The 20,952-nt window shown below is 32.4% G+C and overlaps 2 protein-coding genes across 2 annotated transcripts; both read right to left on the reverse strand.

Moving 5' to 3' along the window:
• Positions 1 to 1,185: 1,185 nt before the first annotated feature.
• Positions 1,186 to 6,968, reverse strand: LOC18599750 (protein DETOXIFICATION 24-like). Its single transcript, XM_007029843.3, has 9 exons — positions 6,573 to 6,968; positions 3,576 to 3,829; positions 2,915 to 3,456; positions 2,491 to 2,577; positions 2,341 to 2,397; positions 1,999 to 2,237; positions 1,747 to 1,865; positions 1,547 to 1,633; positions 1,186 to 1,381 (listed from the first exon to the last, which is right to left on the reverse strand). Exons 2-9 carry the CDS (start codon positions 3,822 to 3,824, stop codon positions 1,301 to 1,303), a joined length of 1,461 nt encoding a protein of 486 aa, XP_007029905.3. The 5' UTR covers positions 3,825 to 3,829; positions 6,573 to 6,968; the 3' UTR covers positions 1,186 to 1,300.
• A 3,677-nt stretch (positions 6,969 to 10,645) lies between these two features.
• On the reverse strand, positions 10,646 to 14,739 carry LOC18599751 (protein DETOXIFICATION 21-like). Its single transcript, XM_018122007.2, has 8 exons — positions 14,396 to 14,739; positions 12,800 to 13,341; positions 12,063 to 12,149; positions 11,893 to 11,949; positions 11,559 to 11,797; positions 11,263 to 11,381; positions 10,989 to 11,075; positions 10,646 to 10,900 (listed from the first exon to the last, which is right to left on the reverse strand). The coding sequence occupies exons 1-8, from the start codon at positions 14,648 to 14,650 to the stop codon at positions 10,817 to 10,819; spliced, it is 1,470 nt and encodes a 489-aa protein (XP_017977496.2). The 5' UTR covers positions 14,651 to 14,739; the 3' UTR covers positions 10,646 to 10,816.
• Between the last annotated feature and the right edge of the window lie 6,213 nt (positions 14,740 to 20,952).

Here is a 20,952-nt window from a genome sequence, read left to right on the forward strand (position 1 = left end):
CTGTTTTTACTTTTAAAAGTAAATTTTTAATTCAAATGTGTTTTTACTAAAAAATATCATCTTTTGCACGGATGATGGAGATTTTAAACTCTGTAACTAGATTTAAAATATTGACACATACCTTATTAAAATATATTTATAAAATTAATTAATTGATTATTAAATTAGTATATAATAATAATTAATTAACACCACTTTAAAAATGTATCATCCAATTGTAGACAAGTGTCATCAGCCAATTCTATACAAGTGTCATCAGCCAATTCTATACAAGTGTATTACGTATAGGACATTCTTTTTGTCTATGATGTAGACGGCGGAAGTGCTTCACATCACAGGACACAATCCGAAAAGCGAAAGGAAAGTAACTGGTAAAAGTAGATTAAAAGTGAAGAGCACCAACGAATATTCAACCAATATTTAGGTGGTAGGTGGAGCTAACTGGTAAGAATAGGAGTTGACGTTTATTTTTCAATTCTTTTTTTCTTGTCATGGTCGGATTAGTTGCGTGCATTTATAGCTTTGGATACAACATTTTTGATGCGAATTAAAAAGCGATTACTGTAAAGCGATTTGACGGCTGTGAATTAATTGTAAATTGAATGCTTTGGCTTGGATTACCTTGAAAACGACAAATGTTGTTATGAATAAAGGACATCAGCTCCATTACTATACAATTCAAAGCTCATGTCTAAACTAAATGTTTTTTCCATTACCATCATCACATTTCCACCCCTTTCATCATATTAATATTCAGAAAGCTTGAGTCGTATTTATTTAAAAAAATCTGAATAAACTTTTATTTTTCAATTGTCTTCAATTCTATTCACTTCTTTTTATTTGGATCAAAATAGATATTTATCATTAATGACAAATTAACTATCATTAATTAAAATAATATTTGTTATTTATTTTTTCATGACATTAATATAGAAGTGAAAATGTTGTGTGATCATATAAACATGCCAAATCTATATGTCACGTCATTATACATTATAATCTGTCAATATATCATGATAGTATTACGTGATATAAAATAATAAAAATTTAATTAAATATAATAAAAAATATTTATTTAAATTTTTTTGATAATTTAATAACTTTTTTTAGATGTTGTGCTAATTATGAGTTTTTTTTAATATTTCCTTGAAAGGAAAAAAGGAGGCAGAAGATATGGGGAAAATATGGCTAAAATCTATTTTATTTGTTTAATCGAAAAGCAATAAGAAATGTAAGAAAAATAAAGGTAGCCAAAATTTTTCTTCATCAACCTACTACAATTAACTACTGTTCATTTAATTTAAGCTAGATACGGGCCTCGATTATCTTCTGCTTCCGGTTTTAAAAGCCATCGATTGAGACGTACATATGCTCTCCTTACCTGCAATAAAATCATTTAAATTTAACTCCAAAGGATAAAGTTACAGTTAAAAGTATAGATGAACATCCTAAATTTGAGCTATTCTATTCCCTTGTATTGGAAAAAAGGAAAAAAAATATATTTCTGTTTTATGAGTTTTTTTTTTTTTTTGGTTAATTTGGTTACCTGCTCTTCCCAATCCGTTCTCCACACAATGACAGATAGAATGACGGTTTGTAACACCACTCCACTAAGCAATCCAACCCATAGACCCTATAATAGGAAAGAAATTAATTATGAGACTCAAATATAATATTATCAAGGATTAATTAAATTATGATTATAATGTAATCTCATCAAATATGAATGAAAATATTCCTTCTTACCCTAACTTCAAAATCTAGCACATAACCAAGCACAACTCCAACTGGTATCCCTACTGCATAATAACATCCCAAGTTCACAATTGCAACAGTACTTTGCATACCAGCACCTGTGGCTACACCTGAAACATCATTTATAGATGTGTATTAATCTTTTTTTTAAAAAAAAATTACATGAATACATGCTAATTAATCTTAATTCTTTCACTGGCAGAGGAGTTCTAAAGAGAAATTAAGAAAAAAAGGAAAAATTACCTGATAATACTGGCTGAACACTATTGAGCAAGATTGAGAAGGCAAGAAGGGTTGAGAGGCTTGATACAGCTTTTGCAACTTCCTCATTGGTAGTAAACAAGTATGAAAGTCGATGCCCGAATACTAAACACAGAATCCAGAAGAACACCCCAAATGATATTGAAGTACCAAGAATGGTTTTTATGGAAAATTTCACTGCCTTTGCATTTCCTCTCCCCAGTTCATTCGCAACGCGAACACTGTAGAAAGTCAGGCATTAGAAAGAGGAAAGAAAATTGAATGTTGATATATATTGAGAAAAGGAAACTAGCTAGAAATGTTATGGATCATATAGAACATTACATTGAAGCACCCAGGAAGCCAAGGCAGATCATGAATTCCCATGCATTCATATTGATGCTGCAGCAATGAATTAGTTTTAGATTAAGCAGCTTTCTTATTAAATTGGAACACAAAAACTGAGTAAATTACTATCTCTGTTAGAAAACTTACCAGATGGAGAAGGCATCAATGGAAATGGTTGCATTTTTCATGTATCCAGCCAACAAGACGAGAATGGCATTGTACCACAGCTCTAAGCTGTTAATTACAAATCAACTTAAAAGATTAGAGTACTGCATGTAACTTTACTTCCAACAGGATCAGTAATTTTAGAATCAATTCATGCATTTATCCCAAAAAAATTGTTAAAGATTTTTATGCATTGAAATCCTAAGTGCTTTGAGTAGCCTTCAACAGTCTAAACACTACTGACTCTAATGCTTTGAATCATATTCAGTAAGGTAATTAGTGACATTCCTACTGATGCCAACTTAAGTACTAAGACTCCATTTCATATATACTTTGTTTTTTGACATTCTTACCTTTTGAAAAGTAGCAGAAAAATAGACATTTATAAGCCAGAAAGTGAAATTACCAAATCATGAGGCCCGAGGCTACTGAGAGCTTTACTACTGGCATCAGATCATAGAAGGCAGCTTTAGTGAACCCTTTCCATGTATGAGGGCACCAACCTCCGAAGATGTAGACAAATTCGCCGATGACCATTGCCCAACTCGATATATTCAAGGCTCCCATTGCCCCAGAGACTCCCCAGTTAAGTTTGTAAACCATAAGCCAAGACAGTAGTAAATGAAGTAGGAATGAGGCGGTACTTAGCCACCCCACAACCAAGTTCTTGAGCTGTGCTTGGAGGTACATTTGGATGGTAAGGCTAAATACCATATTGTAAAGCATGGGAATGAACCATAGGGAGATTGTGCCAGCTGCTTTTGCAATCTGCTCCTCCTGCCCAAGTAGTCTTAAGAGCGGTGTAGCTAAAAGAAAGAGAGGGACTAATATCGTCGCGGTGGCACCATCAACAATCCATGATCGTTGCAGGTATATTCCCATCATATGGTAGTGTTCTGCCCCGAATGCTTGCCCACAAAGTGTTTCAGTCGCACTCGACATGCCAATCTTAATTTCCCATTACATGAGACAGATTAATAGAATTTGGTTAGGTATCAAATAATTGTGATAATACGCAAAGCAATCCAAAATTTTTAAGTGTGAATCTAAAGAAGAGATCAGCTTACCAACACTCCATTCACAAATCGTACAAGAATGCTTTGAATGAGGGCGTAAGTGGCTAGCTCAACCTCGCCAATGTGACCAAGAAACGACTGTGTCACAATCACCATTCCAAAAGCAGTGACCCTTGCCAACATTGAGGGGAAAGCAATCCTCCATATGATCTTTGATTCAATCCAAACCCTTGTTTTCAGACCAGCACTCTTTCCTTCATCTTGCTTTGCAAGAAACCATTCTCCCAAATTGTTATCCATAGTCTCTGCAAAATTATGGCATGGCATGAACAAAATGAGACGATTTGGCTAACACCCAGATTCATCAAGTACTGCTTGGTTTTAAAATAAGTTGGGGATCACTCTATTGAATTGATTGCCACCCTGTTCTGCCCTTTGGTGGCCCATAAAGTTCACTACTGTAAAAAGCAGACCTCCAAAAACTCCTTTCAGGACAAAAATGATAGCCAAAATCTAGAAAAGAAGTTGGATGATTACTTGAAGCTGACTTTGGTCTTAGGAATGATGAAATGTCAGCATTTGATGGACTAGATGGAGGAAATTGACAAGTATTTACTAGTAATATAAAGTGCACAGTACGAATTTAAGATAATTGTTTCATTAATTAAGGCTTTAATATGATTTTCCTATTTATTATTTATTTTTAGTTTCTGTCAGTATGTAACAAATAGTTTATTTCAATACAAAAATAAACTGGATATTTTTGAAAAAAAATGAAAATTTTAACTTATATATATATAAAGAACATAACCGATGAGTTTGTACGTGTGAAGCTGTCTTGTATAATGTAATGCAACATTTTAATCACTTATTACTAAGTAATATCAACTTATTTTTTATTATTCAATTTTGCTTAAAAATTAAAAAAAAAACAATAAATGATACTAAGTAATACAAGTTCAATTGAATACAAACCTTGAAACAAACAAAAGCATCCAATGATAAAAGCAAGTATTTTCCCTTCAAGTGTAGTAGATCAGCTATCATGCATCGGATCTTTTAAATATTCGATCAGAAGTATTTTATTGGATGCATTCAGAAAATAAGGGGGAAAGCAAATAATGGAAGAAGAATCTGAGGATTGATAGTACAAAAACGAGAAAAAGGAGGATATCATGGGACAAAACATGAAAATGATGCTTGAACTGATAGTTAATAATTTTGAGTTTTTGACTCTAATTTTTTTTTATATATGTGATTATAATATTTTATTAATAATAGTTAGTAAATCGTTAATTGTAAAAATATTTTAATTCAAAATGAATAAAAAAATTTTAATTGAATGTAATAAAAAATAAAAATTTATTTAAATTTTTTAAATAATTCTAAAAAATTTTAAAATGTTATATTAAAATTTTAAAAACATGTGATATACATGAATTTGAAGTCATTTGCAAAACAAAAACACTCGAATTGTGTATTTAAAGAATAATAATCCTGCTTCCAAAAGAAAAAAAGAATAATAATCCAAAATATTAAGGAAAGGTGTTTGACTTTTATACGTTGGCAAAAAGCATATTTCATACTTGTTGATAAGCACATGCTTTAAGACAAATCTCCTGAAAAGGTTGGAGCACATTTGGTCATGGAGGACAACATGCTCTTCTTTGGTTGGTAGCTGGCGACATCAGATCGTTGTGTTTTACAGTTGTATCAGAAATTATTTGCACATTTTTGTACCCCAACTCATTATTTCTCAATTGAATTGTTGTTCTTGTTTTCCACAAAGAAAATATTTTCAGAAAAGGGAAAAAAATAGAAATAAATTTTCCTTTTTAAATCAATGAAAGGAAAATGGAAAGAAAGAAAAACTTATAGCGGCATTAACGTAATAAGCCAAAGATGATGTTTACAGTGTTCATTTCCTGGTCCCTTTGTTGCTGACTAGGGTAGGATTAGGATGAGTCTCTAAGCCAGTTTTTGGCAAAAAGATGTTGTTCTGGAAGCTCTAGTAACTCTGTCCAGACGTGGTTAATGTTCTAGAAATGGTTCTAAAGACTGGTAGTGACATCCTGGAGGAGACCATGGCAATCAATGAAAATAGATACGTTTTTCAAAGAAAATAAAAATGAAGGGGTCCCACATTCTGTTATCAATGCTAGCCGACCAGACCAAAGGAATCCAAGTGGATTTATACAAAGCGAAAACATACTAGTATTCCCCTTTTCTTTTTCTTCCGTCCTCCATCCCTCTATCAAATTTATTTCCCTCCTATATTGTATTCTAAGAACAAATGCATGCAGTAATTCTAGTAGTGCAGTGGCATGTAGAAAGAACTAATGGCCAATAAAATTGAATAGGGGACAGTAGTTAAAATTTTAAAATTCTAATTTAAGCTCCTTGAGAGAATATCATCATTGTATTGTGTATCCCCACCAAAAATAAAACCATATATATATATATATATATGTACGTACATACGTGTGTGATCAAAACAAAAAATAGAAGTGTATGTATAGTTGTGGTCAATGTAAGAGAAAACGAGAACTCATTTTATTTTATTTCTGTTCTTAATTTGATCGTCCCGTGAATCAACATGTTAGCCCCTTTTTTCTTCAAAATCATCAATAGTTTGTAAAAGTAGGATTGGACCTAAGATTTCTTGTAATATTTTTGCCGATTCTTATTAAATCAAACCTGCACCCCCCAGCAGTTCTAAAGCTACTAATTATAAGGAAAAAGAAAAAGGTCAATCCAATCAAGAAAGAAAAGAAGGTTGGGAGAAAGATGGAGGATGATGACAGTATTAGCTGATCAAGTTTCTTCTTCTTTTTTTCTTGTATAAAGAAAGGACCGCCAGACTCCACCCAAAGATTTAAACTCAAGCATCGATCCTCCCGGCGGTATCAGTTAAAAGTGAGGGATTTGCTGATCGAATTTTGATTTCAAAGTTTGATCTTGATTCGAAAATGAATCATGCAGTGGAACAAAAATGATGTTTGGGCAACATGACTAGAGTGATCATAGCTAGAGAGATCGAAAACTTACAGGAAAAACCGATAGCCTCTAGAGCTTTCAGAACTAGCTGGAAGTAGACTCCAGGGGTCGAGAATTTGCCGCAGCCTGGAACTCCAAACAGAGAGAGATGGAAACGAAGAGTAGCACTACTGGTTCATGTGCTAGACAAAAGAAAGTTTGATGAAGTTGGACCAAAAAAATAAAACAAAGGATGGTTCAAACTTGAAGCTTATCAAGTAGGCAGGGGGCAAGAACTCATTAAATGAGAAAAACCTGACGTAGTTGGTGGTGGTTTTCCTGCCTTAAATATCAATCCTATTTAAGAAAAAAATACTACTAATAAGTTAATAAATCGCCTGATTCAATACAATTGGCTAAAATACTATATAAAGATTGGTCAGCAGGATCGGACCAGGATGAGGATCAGAGACAACAGTGAATTGTTCTTTCATATCTTTTTGCTCCTTGCTTTATTTATTATAATTTATAAGCATTTTAAGTATTTTTTTTTCTTTTTCTTTTTTTTGGGGTAAAGCCCTTTCTCATTTTTTACAGTTTGATTAGATTAAACAATCACAATCAATCTTCTCAGATCCATCTATTCATCCCAACTACTTAACCTTACATATTCATAAACTCAAGTAATAGAGATATAAATATAAGAGATTATAAATGTGTTAAATAACCCATATTTAAAAATGAAAATAATATATTGCGTCTGAACGATGGGGACAAATTCAATAAAATGAACAGATATATTAATCATTCTCACTATTTTCTGAAGTAAAATTCCAATTATATGATTAATTTATATTTATTTCAAATTTCTATATTAATTAGTAAGAAATCAATTCTTATGTGTAGACAAAATTTATCAGGTCTGGTTCTTTTTAGTATTATTAATATATACATATATATATAACTTCGATATAAAAAAATATTTTATATAAGTAGAGCCAGATCCATGCATCCTATTTCATTCGATAGGTAAACAAAAAAATTGAATAAGAACAGCCAATTTTATTGAATAAGAACAGCCAAAAGTTAACCATTGACTCAACTGAATCTAATAATTGTAAAATTTATCATATTAAATTAAGCAGACTTATGATAAGAAACAGAGTACCTTCAATATATTTTGTTTATTTAATACAGAACTATACCTAACTCCATGGTAATAAATATATATATATATATCTTCGATATAAAAATTATTTTATATAATTAGAGCCAGATCCATGCGCCCTATTTCAGTCGATAGGTAAATAAAAAAATCGAATAAGAACAGCCAAAAGTTAACCACTGACTCAATTGTAAAAGTTATCATATTAAATTAAACAGACTTATGATAAGACACAGAGTACCTTCAATATATTTTGTTTATTTAATATAGAACTACACCTAACTCCAGGGTGATTAATAATTTCAATAGCGACAAAACAAAAGTTGGCAATTTTGTTTGATAGGTCATTTGTCGCTGATAGCTGTGCAATATATATATATATATATTTTTTTTCTTTATCTGGTTGGTTTGCATTGAAACGTGCATGTATGGCCCAAGAAAAAGCACATGTCGTTGTGCAGTTGTTCCAATTTTAGCGTGTCAACTTTCTTTAATTCTAGTCAAAAAAACCGTGCGTAGAATTTAACAACGTGAAAACAAATCTTTTTCACATGGTTTGCATACATGAGATCAAATTCGCTTATTACCCTGCTGTCTACAAGATGTGCAACCAGGTCGGATTAAGGTGATGACACTTCTAAAATTTAAATTTAAGTTCGATTCGATAACATAAAAAATACTTTTTATCAATATTTTAACATTTTAAATCAATTTACAATTAAAATTATCATTTTAATACTTTTTTTCGATTAAATTAAGATCTAAAAAATCACGTCCAAAACTTGATTTGACTCGGTCAAAACTCACAAACACCTCTATTGCTATCTTTCTATATTTATTTTAAGTTTATTTTATAATTAAAAAAAATCCCAATCACGTTTAATTCTACACATATATAAAACCAGCACTGGAGTTTACAATTATAAAATCTTCTTTATCATATTTATGTTATTATATATATATATATATCCGAAATGGGACATCCAGGAATTAGATCAAACTTGAAACTTGGTGTTAGATATTCTGAATTCTGACCCTACACGAGACAAGAATACCTCTCATCACATGATACATCTAAAAAAATGGTTCAATAAAAAATGTGAACATGCCTTCTTTTTAGCACCACTCGTGAGCAGAAACTGAGAAGCCGGTGTCACATTTATTTTCTTTTCCTCTCTCGTCCTTGTCGACAGAAAAAGGATTTGATTTCTATTATTGGGGGGGACCAGAGGTGGGCTTGCAATAAACAGTCAAGGAATGAAGAGAAAATATGTAAAATCATGCGAGCTTTACGAAAAATAGGTTTTTTTTTTATTGTTACAAAACATAATTTGGGAATTTTAAATTATAAAATATAGTGAAATGCTTTAAAAAGTTACGAATTTATTTAAGAAAATTTAAATAAATTTTTATTATTTTATTTCGTTCAATCAAATCGATATATTTTTATTTTAAATCAAATAAATTTTTATTATTAATGATTGACTGTCATTAGTCAAAACAATACTTATTATTTTTATATTCATTTATAACGAATATAAAATGAGATAAAAAATAAAAAAATCACATGATCATACTTTTTATATCATATCAATATATCATGTCACTATGCATAGTAAACTCAAGCTAGTTATTCAATTCAAATTATAGAAAGAAACTCTTGGTCATAATTAAATTTAACATTATAGAGAAAAATAAAACTTTATAAAAACCAATATAATAATTTGTCTCATCAAAAAATAAAAAAATAATTTATTTAAAAATTTTAAAATAATTCAAGAGGTGTTTTACGTAATTTGCTTTTTTTTTTATCTAAAGAAAAAGTGAAGAAAGAGAAAGAGAGAGATTGTTTTTTTTTTAATATTTAGACAAAGAACCATGTGACTGGTCATGTGATCCACATATAAAAATGAAATCACAGATGAGAAACTTAGAATCTACTTAATTGATTCTTTTGTTTTCTACTTCTCAATTTTTTTTTGCAAAAAAAATAAATAGAAAGGACAAAGTAAAAATAATTAAATAATTAAAAACAAATAACAAAAAATAAAAAATAGTAGTATTAATCAGATGAAACTTTAATATTATTATTAGTAATTTATTTAATGTATAAGATACTCTCTGTTAAACACCACATGCTACTAGAAATTATTGTAAGTGAATATTCTCAAATTGAATTATTTTTTTTTCTTTTATTGCTAAAAAATGTAAAAGTAAGTAAATGAAAAAAACCAATAGATTTTATATTCATAGAGAATTTTGCTGATAAATTGACAATTGAAACCAGCATAAAATATAACAATATTGCTCATTATTTTATGTCTACTTTCTTGACTACTCAGCATAGAGTAAGAGGGAAAATGGAAAATGCCACTATACAAAAAGATAGAAAAGCTGCAGTCCAAATACAGCTATCGAGGTGAAAGAGTTGGTACAAATGCCTTTGATGTAGCTGACCAGAGATCCTCATATCTCAAATTCATATCTCGATGACATCATAATTCGCAGAACTGCTCGAAGTCCAAAAAGGAATAAGAAAAAAAAATACTACTCAATACTCATGCCAAGAAACGAGGACATGAAAAAAGTACCTAGTACCTTTTATCTGAGGGTGGGGGGAAAGAATCAGTGTCAAGTGTAGTGAAAAGAAAAGAATTACAGTGAAGTTACTTAAAAGGGTCCTCCTTTATGTTGTTTACTTGCTTGGGGGATAATCATTATTGCTTCAGTATGGCTTATCACCTTTCTCCCGAGTTATGGGAAGCATTTGATTTAAAATATGTTTGCTGAAGGCTTGCAAATATATAGATTTTTTGTTTCCATTTACAACTGATTGGCGCTTTCACTTTACCCTTTGGACGTTGCAGAAGGCAGTAACGTGCAACAATACCAAGAGCTGAAAGGTGAATATGCTGAGGAAATCTGCAGCTATTTTATTTTGTTATGCATTTTTTTTTTTGTTTTTAAGGAGAGGAAGAGGGATTTAAATCTTGCTTTTTAAGCAAAAGATCATATACCAACCATATGTATAGTCGACAGCAATGAGTTCCAAAAATAGTTAATCAAATTCCCAGCAGTGAATTAGTCACTGGCTTCGAGAAATGATAGCAACAAAAATCTAAATCCGCTAGGAAGAAAAGAAGCTTTCTCCTCAGGCACCATTTTTTGTGTTGCTACTTTCTTCTTTGGATTCTGGTACGAACCACTTATTAACACGGGTACGAGCTAAGATCACCTGCAGATAACGTAACATAAAACTGTAAGTTGGATCTTAGATGAAATTTTATACAACAAAATGTTATAGACTTTGCAAACCAGATTACCTGTTTATCCCAGTCGGTTTTCCAGGTTATGACAACAAGTACAACAGTTTGAAGGAGTGTTCCTAGCAACATGCCAATCCAAACACCCTGCAGAACAGATTCCAGCAGAAGAGGAAAAAGAAAAAGGTATTTCGTCAGAAGCAGTTTCACATTTCATGACTAGGTGAATTCGGAAGTCTGAATATGGCTTATGCGTATGTGCAACAAAGTTACAGACGATGGCTTGCAGAGGCAATTCTTAAAATGCTAGATGCAAAAAAGATGGGAATATCACCTTGACTTCCATGTCGAGTACGTATCCAAGCACAACACCAATTGGAATGCCAACGAGATAGTAGGAAGCTATGTTAACCCATGCTACAATGCCCTGCCATCCAGCACCAACAGCAACTCCTGTTGAAATATATATCATGTCACACATTTTTACCAAGAATACAATGAATGCCTGATCATTATGTACAAATATTCTGTCACAGGTAATCCACCGTCATTAAGGTACAAATAATAACAGCAAACACTGATCGACGATGCTGGAGAGTGAAGGGACATAACCAACAAATGGAAATTTACCAGAGAGCACAGGTTGAACACTGTTTAGAAGTATGGAGCAAGCCAATAGTGGAGATAAATCTGCAACTGCACTAGCCACCTCTTCGCTTTCAGTGAATATGTATGCTAGACGTCCTCTAAGGATCAAAAATAGCACAAATAGCACAAATCCGATAGCAAGTGATGTAAGAGTTGTCGTCATAATTGAGAACTTGGCAGCTTTGGAGCTTCCTCTTCCAAGCTCATTTGACACCCTAACACTGGACATTTTCCAAGAAGAAAGGAAGCAATATTTAACTCATAGCAAACACAATATAAAATCCATGGTCTGGTTCAAGCTTTAAGCTGATAATACCTTGCTGCAGCCAAGAAACCAAGGGATATCATCATTTCCCATCCATTAATGTTCAGGCTGCAAACAAGGACACATACATATTAGTAGCATGGCATAGCCAATATAAGGATGGGGACAACAAAAGAAATTGAAACCTTTTAAGCCCACTGGAAAAGGATGCCAGGACTTACCAGATGGCAAGAGCATCAATTGCGACCTGAGCATTTTTCAGATTTCCAGTTAGAAGTACCAAGATTGTGTTGTACCAGAGCTCAAGACTGATAAACCAAAAAAAATTCTCAAATCAAAATCTTCCGACTTAAAGGTGGGGAGGGGGGGGGGGGGGGGGGGGGGGGGGTGTTGGGGGTTACTTATTCCAATTAAAGTATTACTGTAATCTCTAATACTTAAATCTGAAAATACAATACAGTACTTTCAAACTATCATGGATAGTCAGTTTGCCCTGATTACCAACAGAAATATCAAATTCCATCATCAGCTACTAAACAAAAAGAAGAATAAAATAGTTCATCAGCTCTACACATAAGATGATTTTTATTCAGTTACAATCCTGCAGCCTTGAAATTTGATAACCGTGCTCATTAAAGACAATCCAACATCATATACTTTTAAGCTAGTATTCTTCAACTTTGGGTTTAATTATCATGTGCAGCTATATTATATGTTTGGTGTGGCAAAACCATAAACTATCTGAAGCTTAAGCCTAGTCTTTGCTGAGATTGATTTTGTCCAAGAACATGGCCAATTCACTAATGTAAAACATATATAAATCCCTCTCCTAATAAAAATTTGGCCTTTGCATCAGGCCTTATTCCTCTTTGTCGATGTTTAAGTTCACATTAATCCATATGAAGCAAACTTTCTCTGCCAGTTCTTTCAAAGAGTCATAAATTGATTGAAACCTTACCAAAGCATAGCACCAGATGACAAAGATAGCTTTACAACTGGCCAGAGATCCTTGAAAGCTAACATTGAGAAACCCTTCCATGTATCCTTGCACCCTCCACATGTAACAAACAAAATCTGACCTATATTTGGTAGCCAATAGGCCAAAACCGTAGATGACATTGCTCCTGTGAGCCCGAAGTTTAATTTCATAGCCAAAAGCCATGAAAGAAAGATATGGATTCCTATAGAGAATGCTGCCAAGTATGCAATAATCATATTCTTGCTCTGTGCTTGCAGGAACATTTGGCAGGTGAAGGATACGATGAAAGAAAACACAACAAAGATAAACCAATTACTGACATATCCTGCCACTTCCGCTATTTTCTCATCCTGGCCTAATGCAATCAGAAGTGGGGTAGCAAAAATATATAGAGGAAGAAGACAGAATGCAGTAATAAACAAAACTAGCCATGATCTTTGAAGGTATATCCCAAGCATATGGTATTGTTTTGCTCCAAATGCTTGACCACACAGAGTTTCCAACGCACTGGCCATGCCCAGCTGCATATTCAAAATCAAATATCAATAGATGTGGGGAAAATAAAAGTTTTAAGAAGTTAGTATCAGTCACTTGAGCCACTTTCAGATGCAATTTTATGCAATATTGGTGATCTCAAATACATTGAAAACTCAGACAGAGTAAAATTAGAGATTGACTAATTAGACCCTTCAAAATCAAGAAGGGAATTCTTGTCTTTGTGCATGACAGGATTCACAGAACTCTAAGAACATTTCACAGAGGAAAAATATCCGAAGCATATCTGATGTTAATGGTTTCCAAAGAATACTACATTGGCCTTTATGTTTCTCAAAATGATATTCAAACCCATGGCTAAGATGTTAAGTAGAAATAAACAGATTCTTCACATAAGTTTTGAACTTGATCAGCCATGGAACACAATAATTAATCATCTCAGATTGACTTAAAATCTAGACCTCTCGGCCTTAAAAGAAACCCAGGCAAAAATGTCCTCTTTCTGAGATGACAAACACTAACCTTTGAAACCTCATTTCTGGTATTGTGAATCTTTGATTATGCTAGAACTTAATTAGCCATATGAACGCCTCTTTAAGTAATTTGAGGTAAAGAAAGCAGCTCATAATAGAATTATAGCACTTAAAATTCTCACTAGGGCACTTAAATGGGCTAGTTTGTAATTTTTAGACCAAGAAGTAAACAATACTTCCTCTGAAGCAGGCCATAAGAAGAGACATCTCAACCACCATAAGCACAAAATTATAAAATCTCAATCTATCTCACAACCAGAACCCAAAAAAGCAGATTAGAAATAATAGTGATGTTGATCAAGAACACCATAATCCCATTTCAGAAAAGCAAAAGAACCCCAAACAAGAAATCAATCCCCGTCCAGGAACTATACTCCTACAAGGAAGGTAAAAAGGTTAGCAAAACCGTCTGCTAACTAAATTCCTACAAGAAAAAGTCAAAAAAAGCCATCTCTCCTGGCAACTAAACCCCGGGCCTCAAGACAAAAAGAAAAGAATAAAAAGCAACAGAAAAGAGGGAAGAATTGAAACTAAAGTATGTACATACCAGAACACCATTGCCGAACCTCAAAAGGACAGTGAAACAAAGGGAATAAGCAGCGAGCTCAGTAGCACCAATGTGACCAGCAAAGGCTTGACTGATTACAGTAACACCAAAGGTAGAAAACCTGGTGAAAATTGCAGGGCCAGCCACAACCCACATCGTCTTTGTCTCTGTCCATAACTTTTCTCTAAATCTCACTTCCTCGACCTCAGTATTCTCTGTTCCTGCTAGCAGCTTCTCGCTGATACCTCCTTCCATCCTTCTACAACCAGACTATACCCAAGGTCTTTTCCATTTGAGCTGCTTTTAAATTATTTATAGAGCAACAGGGTCAGCATTAATTGCATGGGGCTTGATCATACAGAAGAGAGAAAAATTTAATCACGGCACAATATATAACGACAAGTTTTCTTTCTTTTTCTATTCTTTGTGCTGCCTTCCTTATTCAGCACTGCATTAGTAATTACGTAATGTTTAATCACTTTTCAAATGAGAATCAGGATCAAAACTTTTTTTGCTTTTTTCTTTGTTAATTTTGATTAATTACTATACAAATTATTCATCAAATGTTGGCGGTTCATATTTAAATGTAGCTAACATTACAGCGAACACCAATATGAATGAAAGATTTATTCACCAACAGTTACAGATAAAAGACAAAAGTTTTAACATAATTCAACACGTGTTATATATGTAGTAAAAAATTACAATTGAATACTCACCTACCCCCTCGAGTCTTCGTTCGGTGAAGATGCTTTTTCTTCAGGGAAACTTAGCCACTACACGACATCTTCAATTAATTAAATTCTATTCCAAACTTATTCTAATTCGAGTAAAAATTTATAATTTATCCAAAAAAATAAGTGATGAATGAAGATAATCACAACTGAAGCAAAAATGCTTTGACTATTTTGTATGTATGGCTATTCATGTAAGACAGAATGAAGCATTAACCTATGATATAAAGCCCTATAGGACTTTTCAATCCGAAAACGACAATCAAAATTTGTACCTGTTTCTTGTCCTATTTGACTGCATTAATCTGTTTATAGTCCTAGTACTGTTTAAATTAAAAAATTCATATTTTGTCCCTTAACTGCTTTTAATTTACTCATTTCTATTTTAAATTCGATAAAGGTTTATTTATTTTTTGAACGTCGGGATTCACTGTATAAGAATATGCAATCCTTGCTTAAAACGACAACTTAGATAACATATACCAATTTCGCTTATCTTAATTAATATTACCAGTAAGATTACTTAAAAAATGGCTTACACTCCATGTGGTATTGGAAACCGAATATCCTGCTAATATCGACTCCAATCTTAAGTCTTAGAAGCAAATAAAGAAAAAGTCAAATTTTTCATGGAAAAAGGATTTGAAAAAGAGAGTTTGTTTTGGTATCTTTGCATGTTCCTTCTGTGCAGGGGCGGACCGTCCCTTTGTAATGGGACCATGGCCCCCAAACTTTTTGAAATTTTTTATATATTATATATATTTTTAATAATTTTTTAAAATAATTTATTATTAAATAATTAATATAATTAAAAAGTAATAAAATAATTTTACAAGTTCATTCAATTTTACTCAAATTCTTAATTTTTTAAAATTTTTTAAGTTCCTCCACTCATCTTTTTTTTTTCTTTATATTGTGAAATTATAAAAGGTAAAATTTGTATTTAATTTATTTATTTATATTATTATTATTATTATTATTATTTATTTATTTATATTATATTTGCTCATATATTTTAAGTTTCTATAAATTTTCTTTTTTAAATTTCTATGAATCATCAACCACATTATTATTTTTTTGTTATATAGGTTATATATCCTACTTGTTATGGTTTCTTTTTCTTATTATGTGAATTTTATTTTTAATCATTTTAATTTTTAAAAATTAAAAAATTATTGTACATGTAATTCTCAAATATAAGTTCTAGTATTGCATTATTAGTTGTTGTTCAAAATTTCACTAATATGTTATTTTTTATTAATCCTAATTATATAAGAAAAAAATTATATTGAGTTTATGTTTTTAATGTGTTTTATGTTTTATATTTAGTTGAAAGAAAATTATCTTGAGTATAAGAAAAAATTATTAATTCTGTATATCATATTTAACTATTTATAGTTTATACTTTATAGTTTAATATTTAGCATTACAAACTTAAATATAATAAAATAAAAATATTAAATGTTGACAACATGAATTTAATTTTTAGTGTTTATATTAAGAAAGATAAGACTTAAAAACAAAATAGATGATAAGTTTCTTACAAATAATTTAATTATTTATATTAAAAAAGATATTATTATCGTTGAACAAAACTTTTCTATAATACTATTATAAGTTTTTTTTTATTTTTTTATTTATATATTATATAAAATTATTATTTATTATAAATTTTTTGATTATTAATAGTTAAGTTTAATATATTAATTTTAAAAATTTTAAACTTTTAATCTTCTTAACTTTTGATCTCTCTAATAAAAATTAATTAGCTCCGGCCTTGCTTCTGTGCTCATTACTTGTTTATTTTGTATATTGCAAAATTATGATAATGGCGAAGGAAAGGAGTTTCTTCATCAAGCAATTTTTTTTTTCTGTTTCAAAGCCAAATTGAAAGTAATTGTACAGTATTAAATTTGTGCACTTATATGTCACGTGAACATTGTATAGGAAGAATAGTTATAGGGTTGAATTGTCCTAGGAATGACTTTTGTCAGTCCAAAAAAAAAAACGTTGTGACGTTTGATCACTGAAAGGATATTTAATTTGACAACTTTGGGAAAGCTCCAGAGGAAAGACGTAATAGCTCTGGTCATGGTGATTGTGAGATAAAGTTTATCGACAAAAAAAAATTATGACATTAACCCAAAAGCTAATTGAAAGGCAAACCCAAAAAAACCAGCATCAAAGGGGAAAAAGAAAAAGATATCTTAGAGCAACCAAATAAATACCCAACTGGAAAAGCTTCTTTTTCTTTATCCTTTCTTGTTGGTAATATTGATGCCTCTATTGTTATTAGATTGAAAGAAAACAAAAACAGGGCTTACTTTAGGCAGAAGATGCGGAGAACCACGGGACTTTTCCTCCAGGCAAGTGACTGTCGATGGGCACGAAAAAGCCAAACTCTGACTTGTCCTATAACCAGCACGGGAGAGAGAGTGACACTCCATCCCAGATTGACACTTGGCTGAAATATTTTGTCTTGTGAAAGATAAAAATGCCATGTGGTAGTTGAAACCAAAGGCCCCGAATGCTTTCTACTTCCAATGAGTCTCTTCGTACAGCAGGAAGAAGAGGGCCCGTGCTCTAGCAGGAAGGTCACCAAGGAATTTATGTTAGGATAGTATTAAATTGTGGTTTAATTAAAATTATTTAATTTTAATTAAATTAGTATATTTTATAAAATAATTTTTAAATTTAGTTAGACTAGAATAATAATTTTTAATTTTATTAGGAGAAGATTCTTAATTATATTAGGATAAGGTTATTGTATTTGGCACTATAAAAAGACCTTATGAGTTAAAAAATAATGATCACCTAAATTTAGAGACAGTGATTTAAGTGTACGTAGGATAAGGGTTATGAGTTTGAGACTGTTCTTGTAATCTCTTGATTTTTCTCTTAGTGAATTTTTCTCTGTTGCTGTGCCCGTGGACGTAGGTCATCAAAAGATCGAACCACGTAAATTCTTGTGTTCTTGTGGATGTGCTTGATTTCTTTCCTTCTTTATTCTATTGATTGGGTCAGATCTTGGGCAATTCTTTAGAGATAATTCCGCAATTTCCCAATAAACTGGTATCAGAGCTTCAAGGTCTTGAGTCAATCTGAATCTCGCTATGGCAACTTCGTCGACAAAGTATGAGATTGAAAAGTTTAATGAAAAAAACGATTTCAGCCTGTGGCGTGTTAAGATGTGCGCATTGCTAGTGCAACAAGGACTGTTGAAGGCACTGAAGGGAAAAGAGCATCTTCCCTCGAATTTATCTGATAGTGAGAAAGATGACATTATGGAAAAAGCACATAGTGTTATTCTCCTTGCTTTGTCTGATGAGGTGCTAAGAGAAGTCACGAATGAAGAATCTGCTGCTGCAGTGTGGTTTAAACTCGAAAGTATTTATATGACCAAGTCCTTTACGAATCGGCTTTATATGAAGCAACGATTGTATACTCTCAAGATGAGTGAAGGTACGTCCGTTAATACTCACATTGATGAATTTAATAGAGTTATTCTTGATTTAAAGAATATCGATGTTAAAATTGAGGATGAAGATTTAGCCTTAATTCTTTTATGTTCTTTGCCTCAATCGTATGAAAACTTCGTGGATACTATGCTATACGGCCGAGACACTCTCACTTTCGAGGATGTAAGGGCATCTTTAAATTCCAAAGAATTAAAGAAGAAAGTTGGTGGTATTCGGAATGAAAATCAAGCAGAAGGTTTAGTTGTAAATAGAGGTAGAGGTAAAAAGAAAGGCATAGACAGAAAAAGTAAATCTAGATCCAAATATAGATCAAGAGGAAAGACTTGTTGGAACTGTGGTAAAAAAGGTCACTTTCGTCAAGATTGTACTAAATTCAAAGGTAATGAAAAGATCAATAAGTCTGAAAATACTGCAAACGTAGTTGAAGATGACTTTGATACTTTTGAGGAAATTGATAATGTTCTTGCAATTACTAATTGTAACCTGATGGATACATGGATCTTGGATTCGGCTTGTTGCTTTCATATATGTCCTAGGCGTGATTGGTTTACAACTTATCAATCTGTTAATATGGGCACTGTACAATTATGTACAATTAGGAGATGATTTCTCTCTCTTAGTTGTTGGAATTGGCACAATTCGAATCAGGATGTTTGATGGTATGGTAAGAACACTTGAGGTAAAACATGTCCCTGACATGAAAAAGAATTTAATATCCTTGAGTTTGTTAGATAAGAAGCGCTACAAATATAGTGACCAAGATGGTGTCTTGAATGTATCTAAAGGAGCCTTAACTATCATGAAGGGCAAGTTATCCGGTGACCTTTATTGTTTAGTAGGAAACACGATCATTGAAACTGTTTCTGTGGTCTCATCTAATGATCCTGAAGATGATGTAACACGTTTATGGAATATGAGATTTGGTCATATGAGCGAGAGAGAGATTAGAAAACTAAGTAAGCGTAGTTTGCTGTGTGGTCAAAAGAGTGAAAAGCTAGATTTCTGTGAGCAACATAGAGTGAAATTTAGCACTAAAACTCATCAAACCAGGAGTACAGTAAACTACATCTATTTAGATTTGTGGGATCCTTCTCCAGTGGCATCAAAAGGTGGATCATTATACATGTGGATCTTTATTGATGATTTTTCAAGAAAGGTGTAGACGTATCTTCTAAAGGCTATGAGTGAAGTGTTAACCACCTTTTTGCAATGGAAGGCATTGATCGAGAAGCAGACAGGGAAAATGATCAAGCGCTTTCGAATAGATAACGGTTTGAAAATTTGCAAAGGTGAGTTTGATCTATTCTGCAAGAATAAGGGAATCATTAGACATCGCACTGTCATCAAAACACCACAACAAAACGGTATTGCAGAACGGATGAATAGAACACTTATTGAAAGAGCAAGATGCATGCTTTCTAATGCTGGTTTATCTAAAGTATTCTGGACAGAAGCTATCAACATGGCTTGCTACTTGGTAAATCGGTCTCCATCAACTGCAATTGAATTAAAGACTCCCAAGGAAGGTTGGTCTGGTAAGCCCGCTGATTACTCTATATTAAGAGTATTTGGGTGTCCTGTTTATGTTCATGTGAGTGATGGTAAACTTGAGTTGAGGACGACGGAGTGCATATTCCTAGGCTATGCATATGAGGTGAAGGGTTATCAGTTGTGGTGTACTGATTGTAAGTTCCCCAAGTTTATGGTGAGTCGGGATATTACCTTTGACAAGTCTGCATTACTTTGTGGGATAAAGTCTAGAATTGCAAACACATCAGACCAAGAAGTTGGCAAGCAGGTGGAGTTTGAAATCAATGCTCTTGTGACAGTGCGGGATGATAGTGAAATCTAGAAAGAATTGCAAGAGGTACAAGAATTGGTATCTCAACGAAGCATTACTTGTATTGATGGTGATTCTGATTCTTATGTTTTATTTGTGAAGGTAGAGATTGATGAGCCTTACTTTTATCATGAGAAAATTACATATGCCGAGTCTTCTAAGAAGATTGAGTCTCTATACTGGGATCAAACATGAAAGCTTGTGAAAACACCTAAAGTTACTATTGAAGTTGGCTTAGTATATGAAGGAGGTGCAAACACTAGTTGTAATGTGGTTGGCTTCTCCGATTTAGATTTTGCTGGTGATCTAGATAGTAGAAAATCTCAAACGGGGTATGTGTTCACTCTCTCAGGATTTGTAATCAGTTGGAAAGTAGTTCTTCAATCAACCGTTGCTTTGTCTACAACTGAAGCTGAATATATGGCTGTGACCGAGGCAGTGAAGGAGGCTTTGTGGCTTAAAGGCTTGGTTAGTGATCTTGGTTTTGAACAAACACAAACAGTT

This window comes from Theobroma cacao, chromosome 5, assembly GCF_053813885.1.
Source record: "Theobroma cacao isolate CCN51 chromosome 5, ASM5381388v1, whole genome shotgun sequence".
Lineage (NCBI taxonomy): Eukaryota > Viridiplantae > Streptophyta > Magnoliopsida > Malvales > Malvaceae > Theobroma > Theobroma cacao.

Coding starts and splice junctions, on each gene's coding strand:
- LOC18599750 (XM_007029843.3), bottom strand. CDS start 3,824: ATGGATAACAATTTGGGAGAATGGTTTCTTGCAAAGCAAGATGAAGGA. Junction 2,398..2,490: donor ATTGATGCCTTCTCCATCTG/GTAAGTTTTCTA, acceptor TCATTGCTGCAG/CATCAATATGAATGCATGGG. Junction 1,382..1,546: donor GAACGGATTGGGAAGAGCAG/GTAACCAAATTA, acceptor ATTTTATTGCAG/GTAAGGAGAGCATATGTACG.
- LOC18599751 (XM_018122007.2), bottom strand. CDS start 14,650: ATGGAAGGAGGTATCAGCGAGAAGCTGCTAGCAGGAACAGAGAATACT. Junction 11,950..12,062: donor ATTGATGCTCTTGCCATCTG/GTAAGTCCTGGC, acceptor CCTTGTTTGCAG/CCTGAACATTAATGGATGGG. Junction 11,798..11,892: donor GGTTTCTTGGCTGCAGCAAG/GTATTATCAGCT, acceptor GAAAATGTCCAG/TGTTAGGGTGTCAAATGAGC.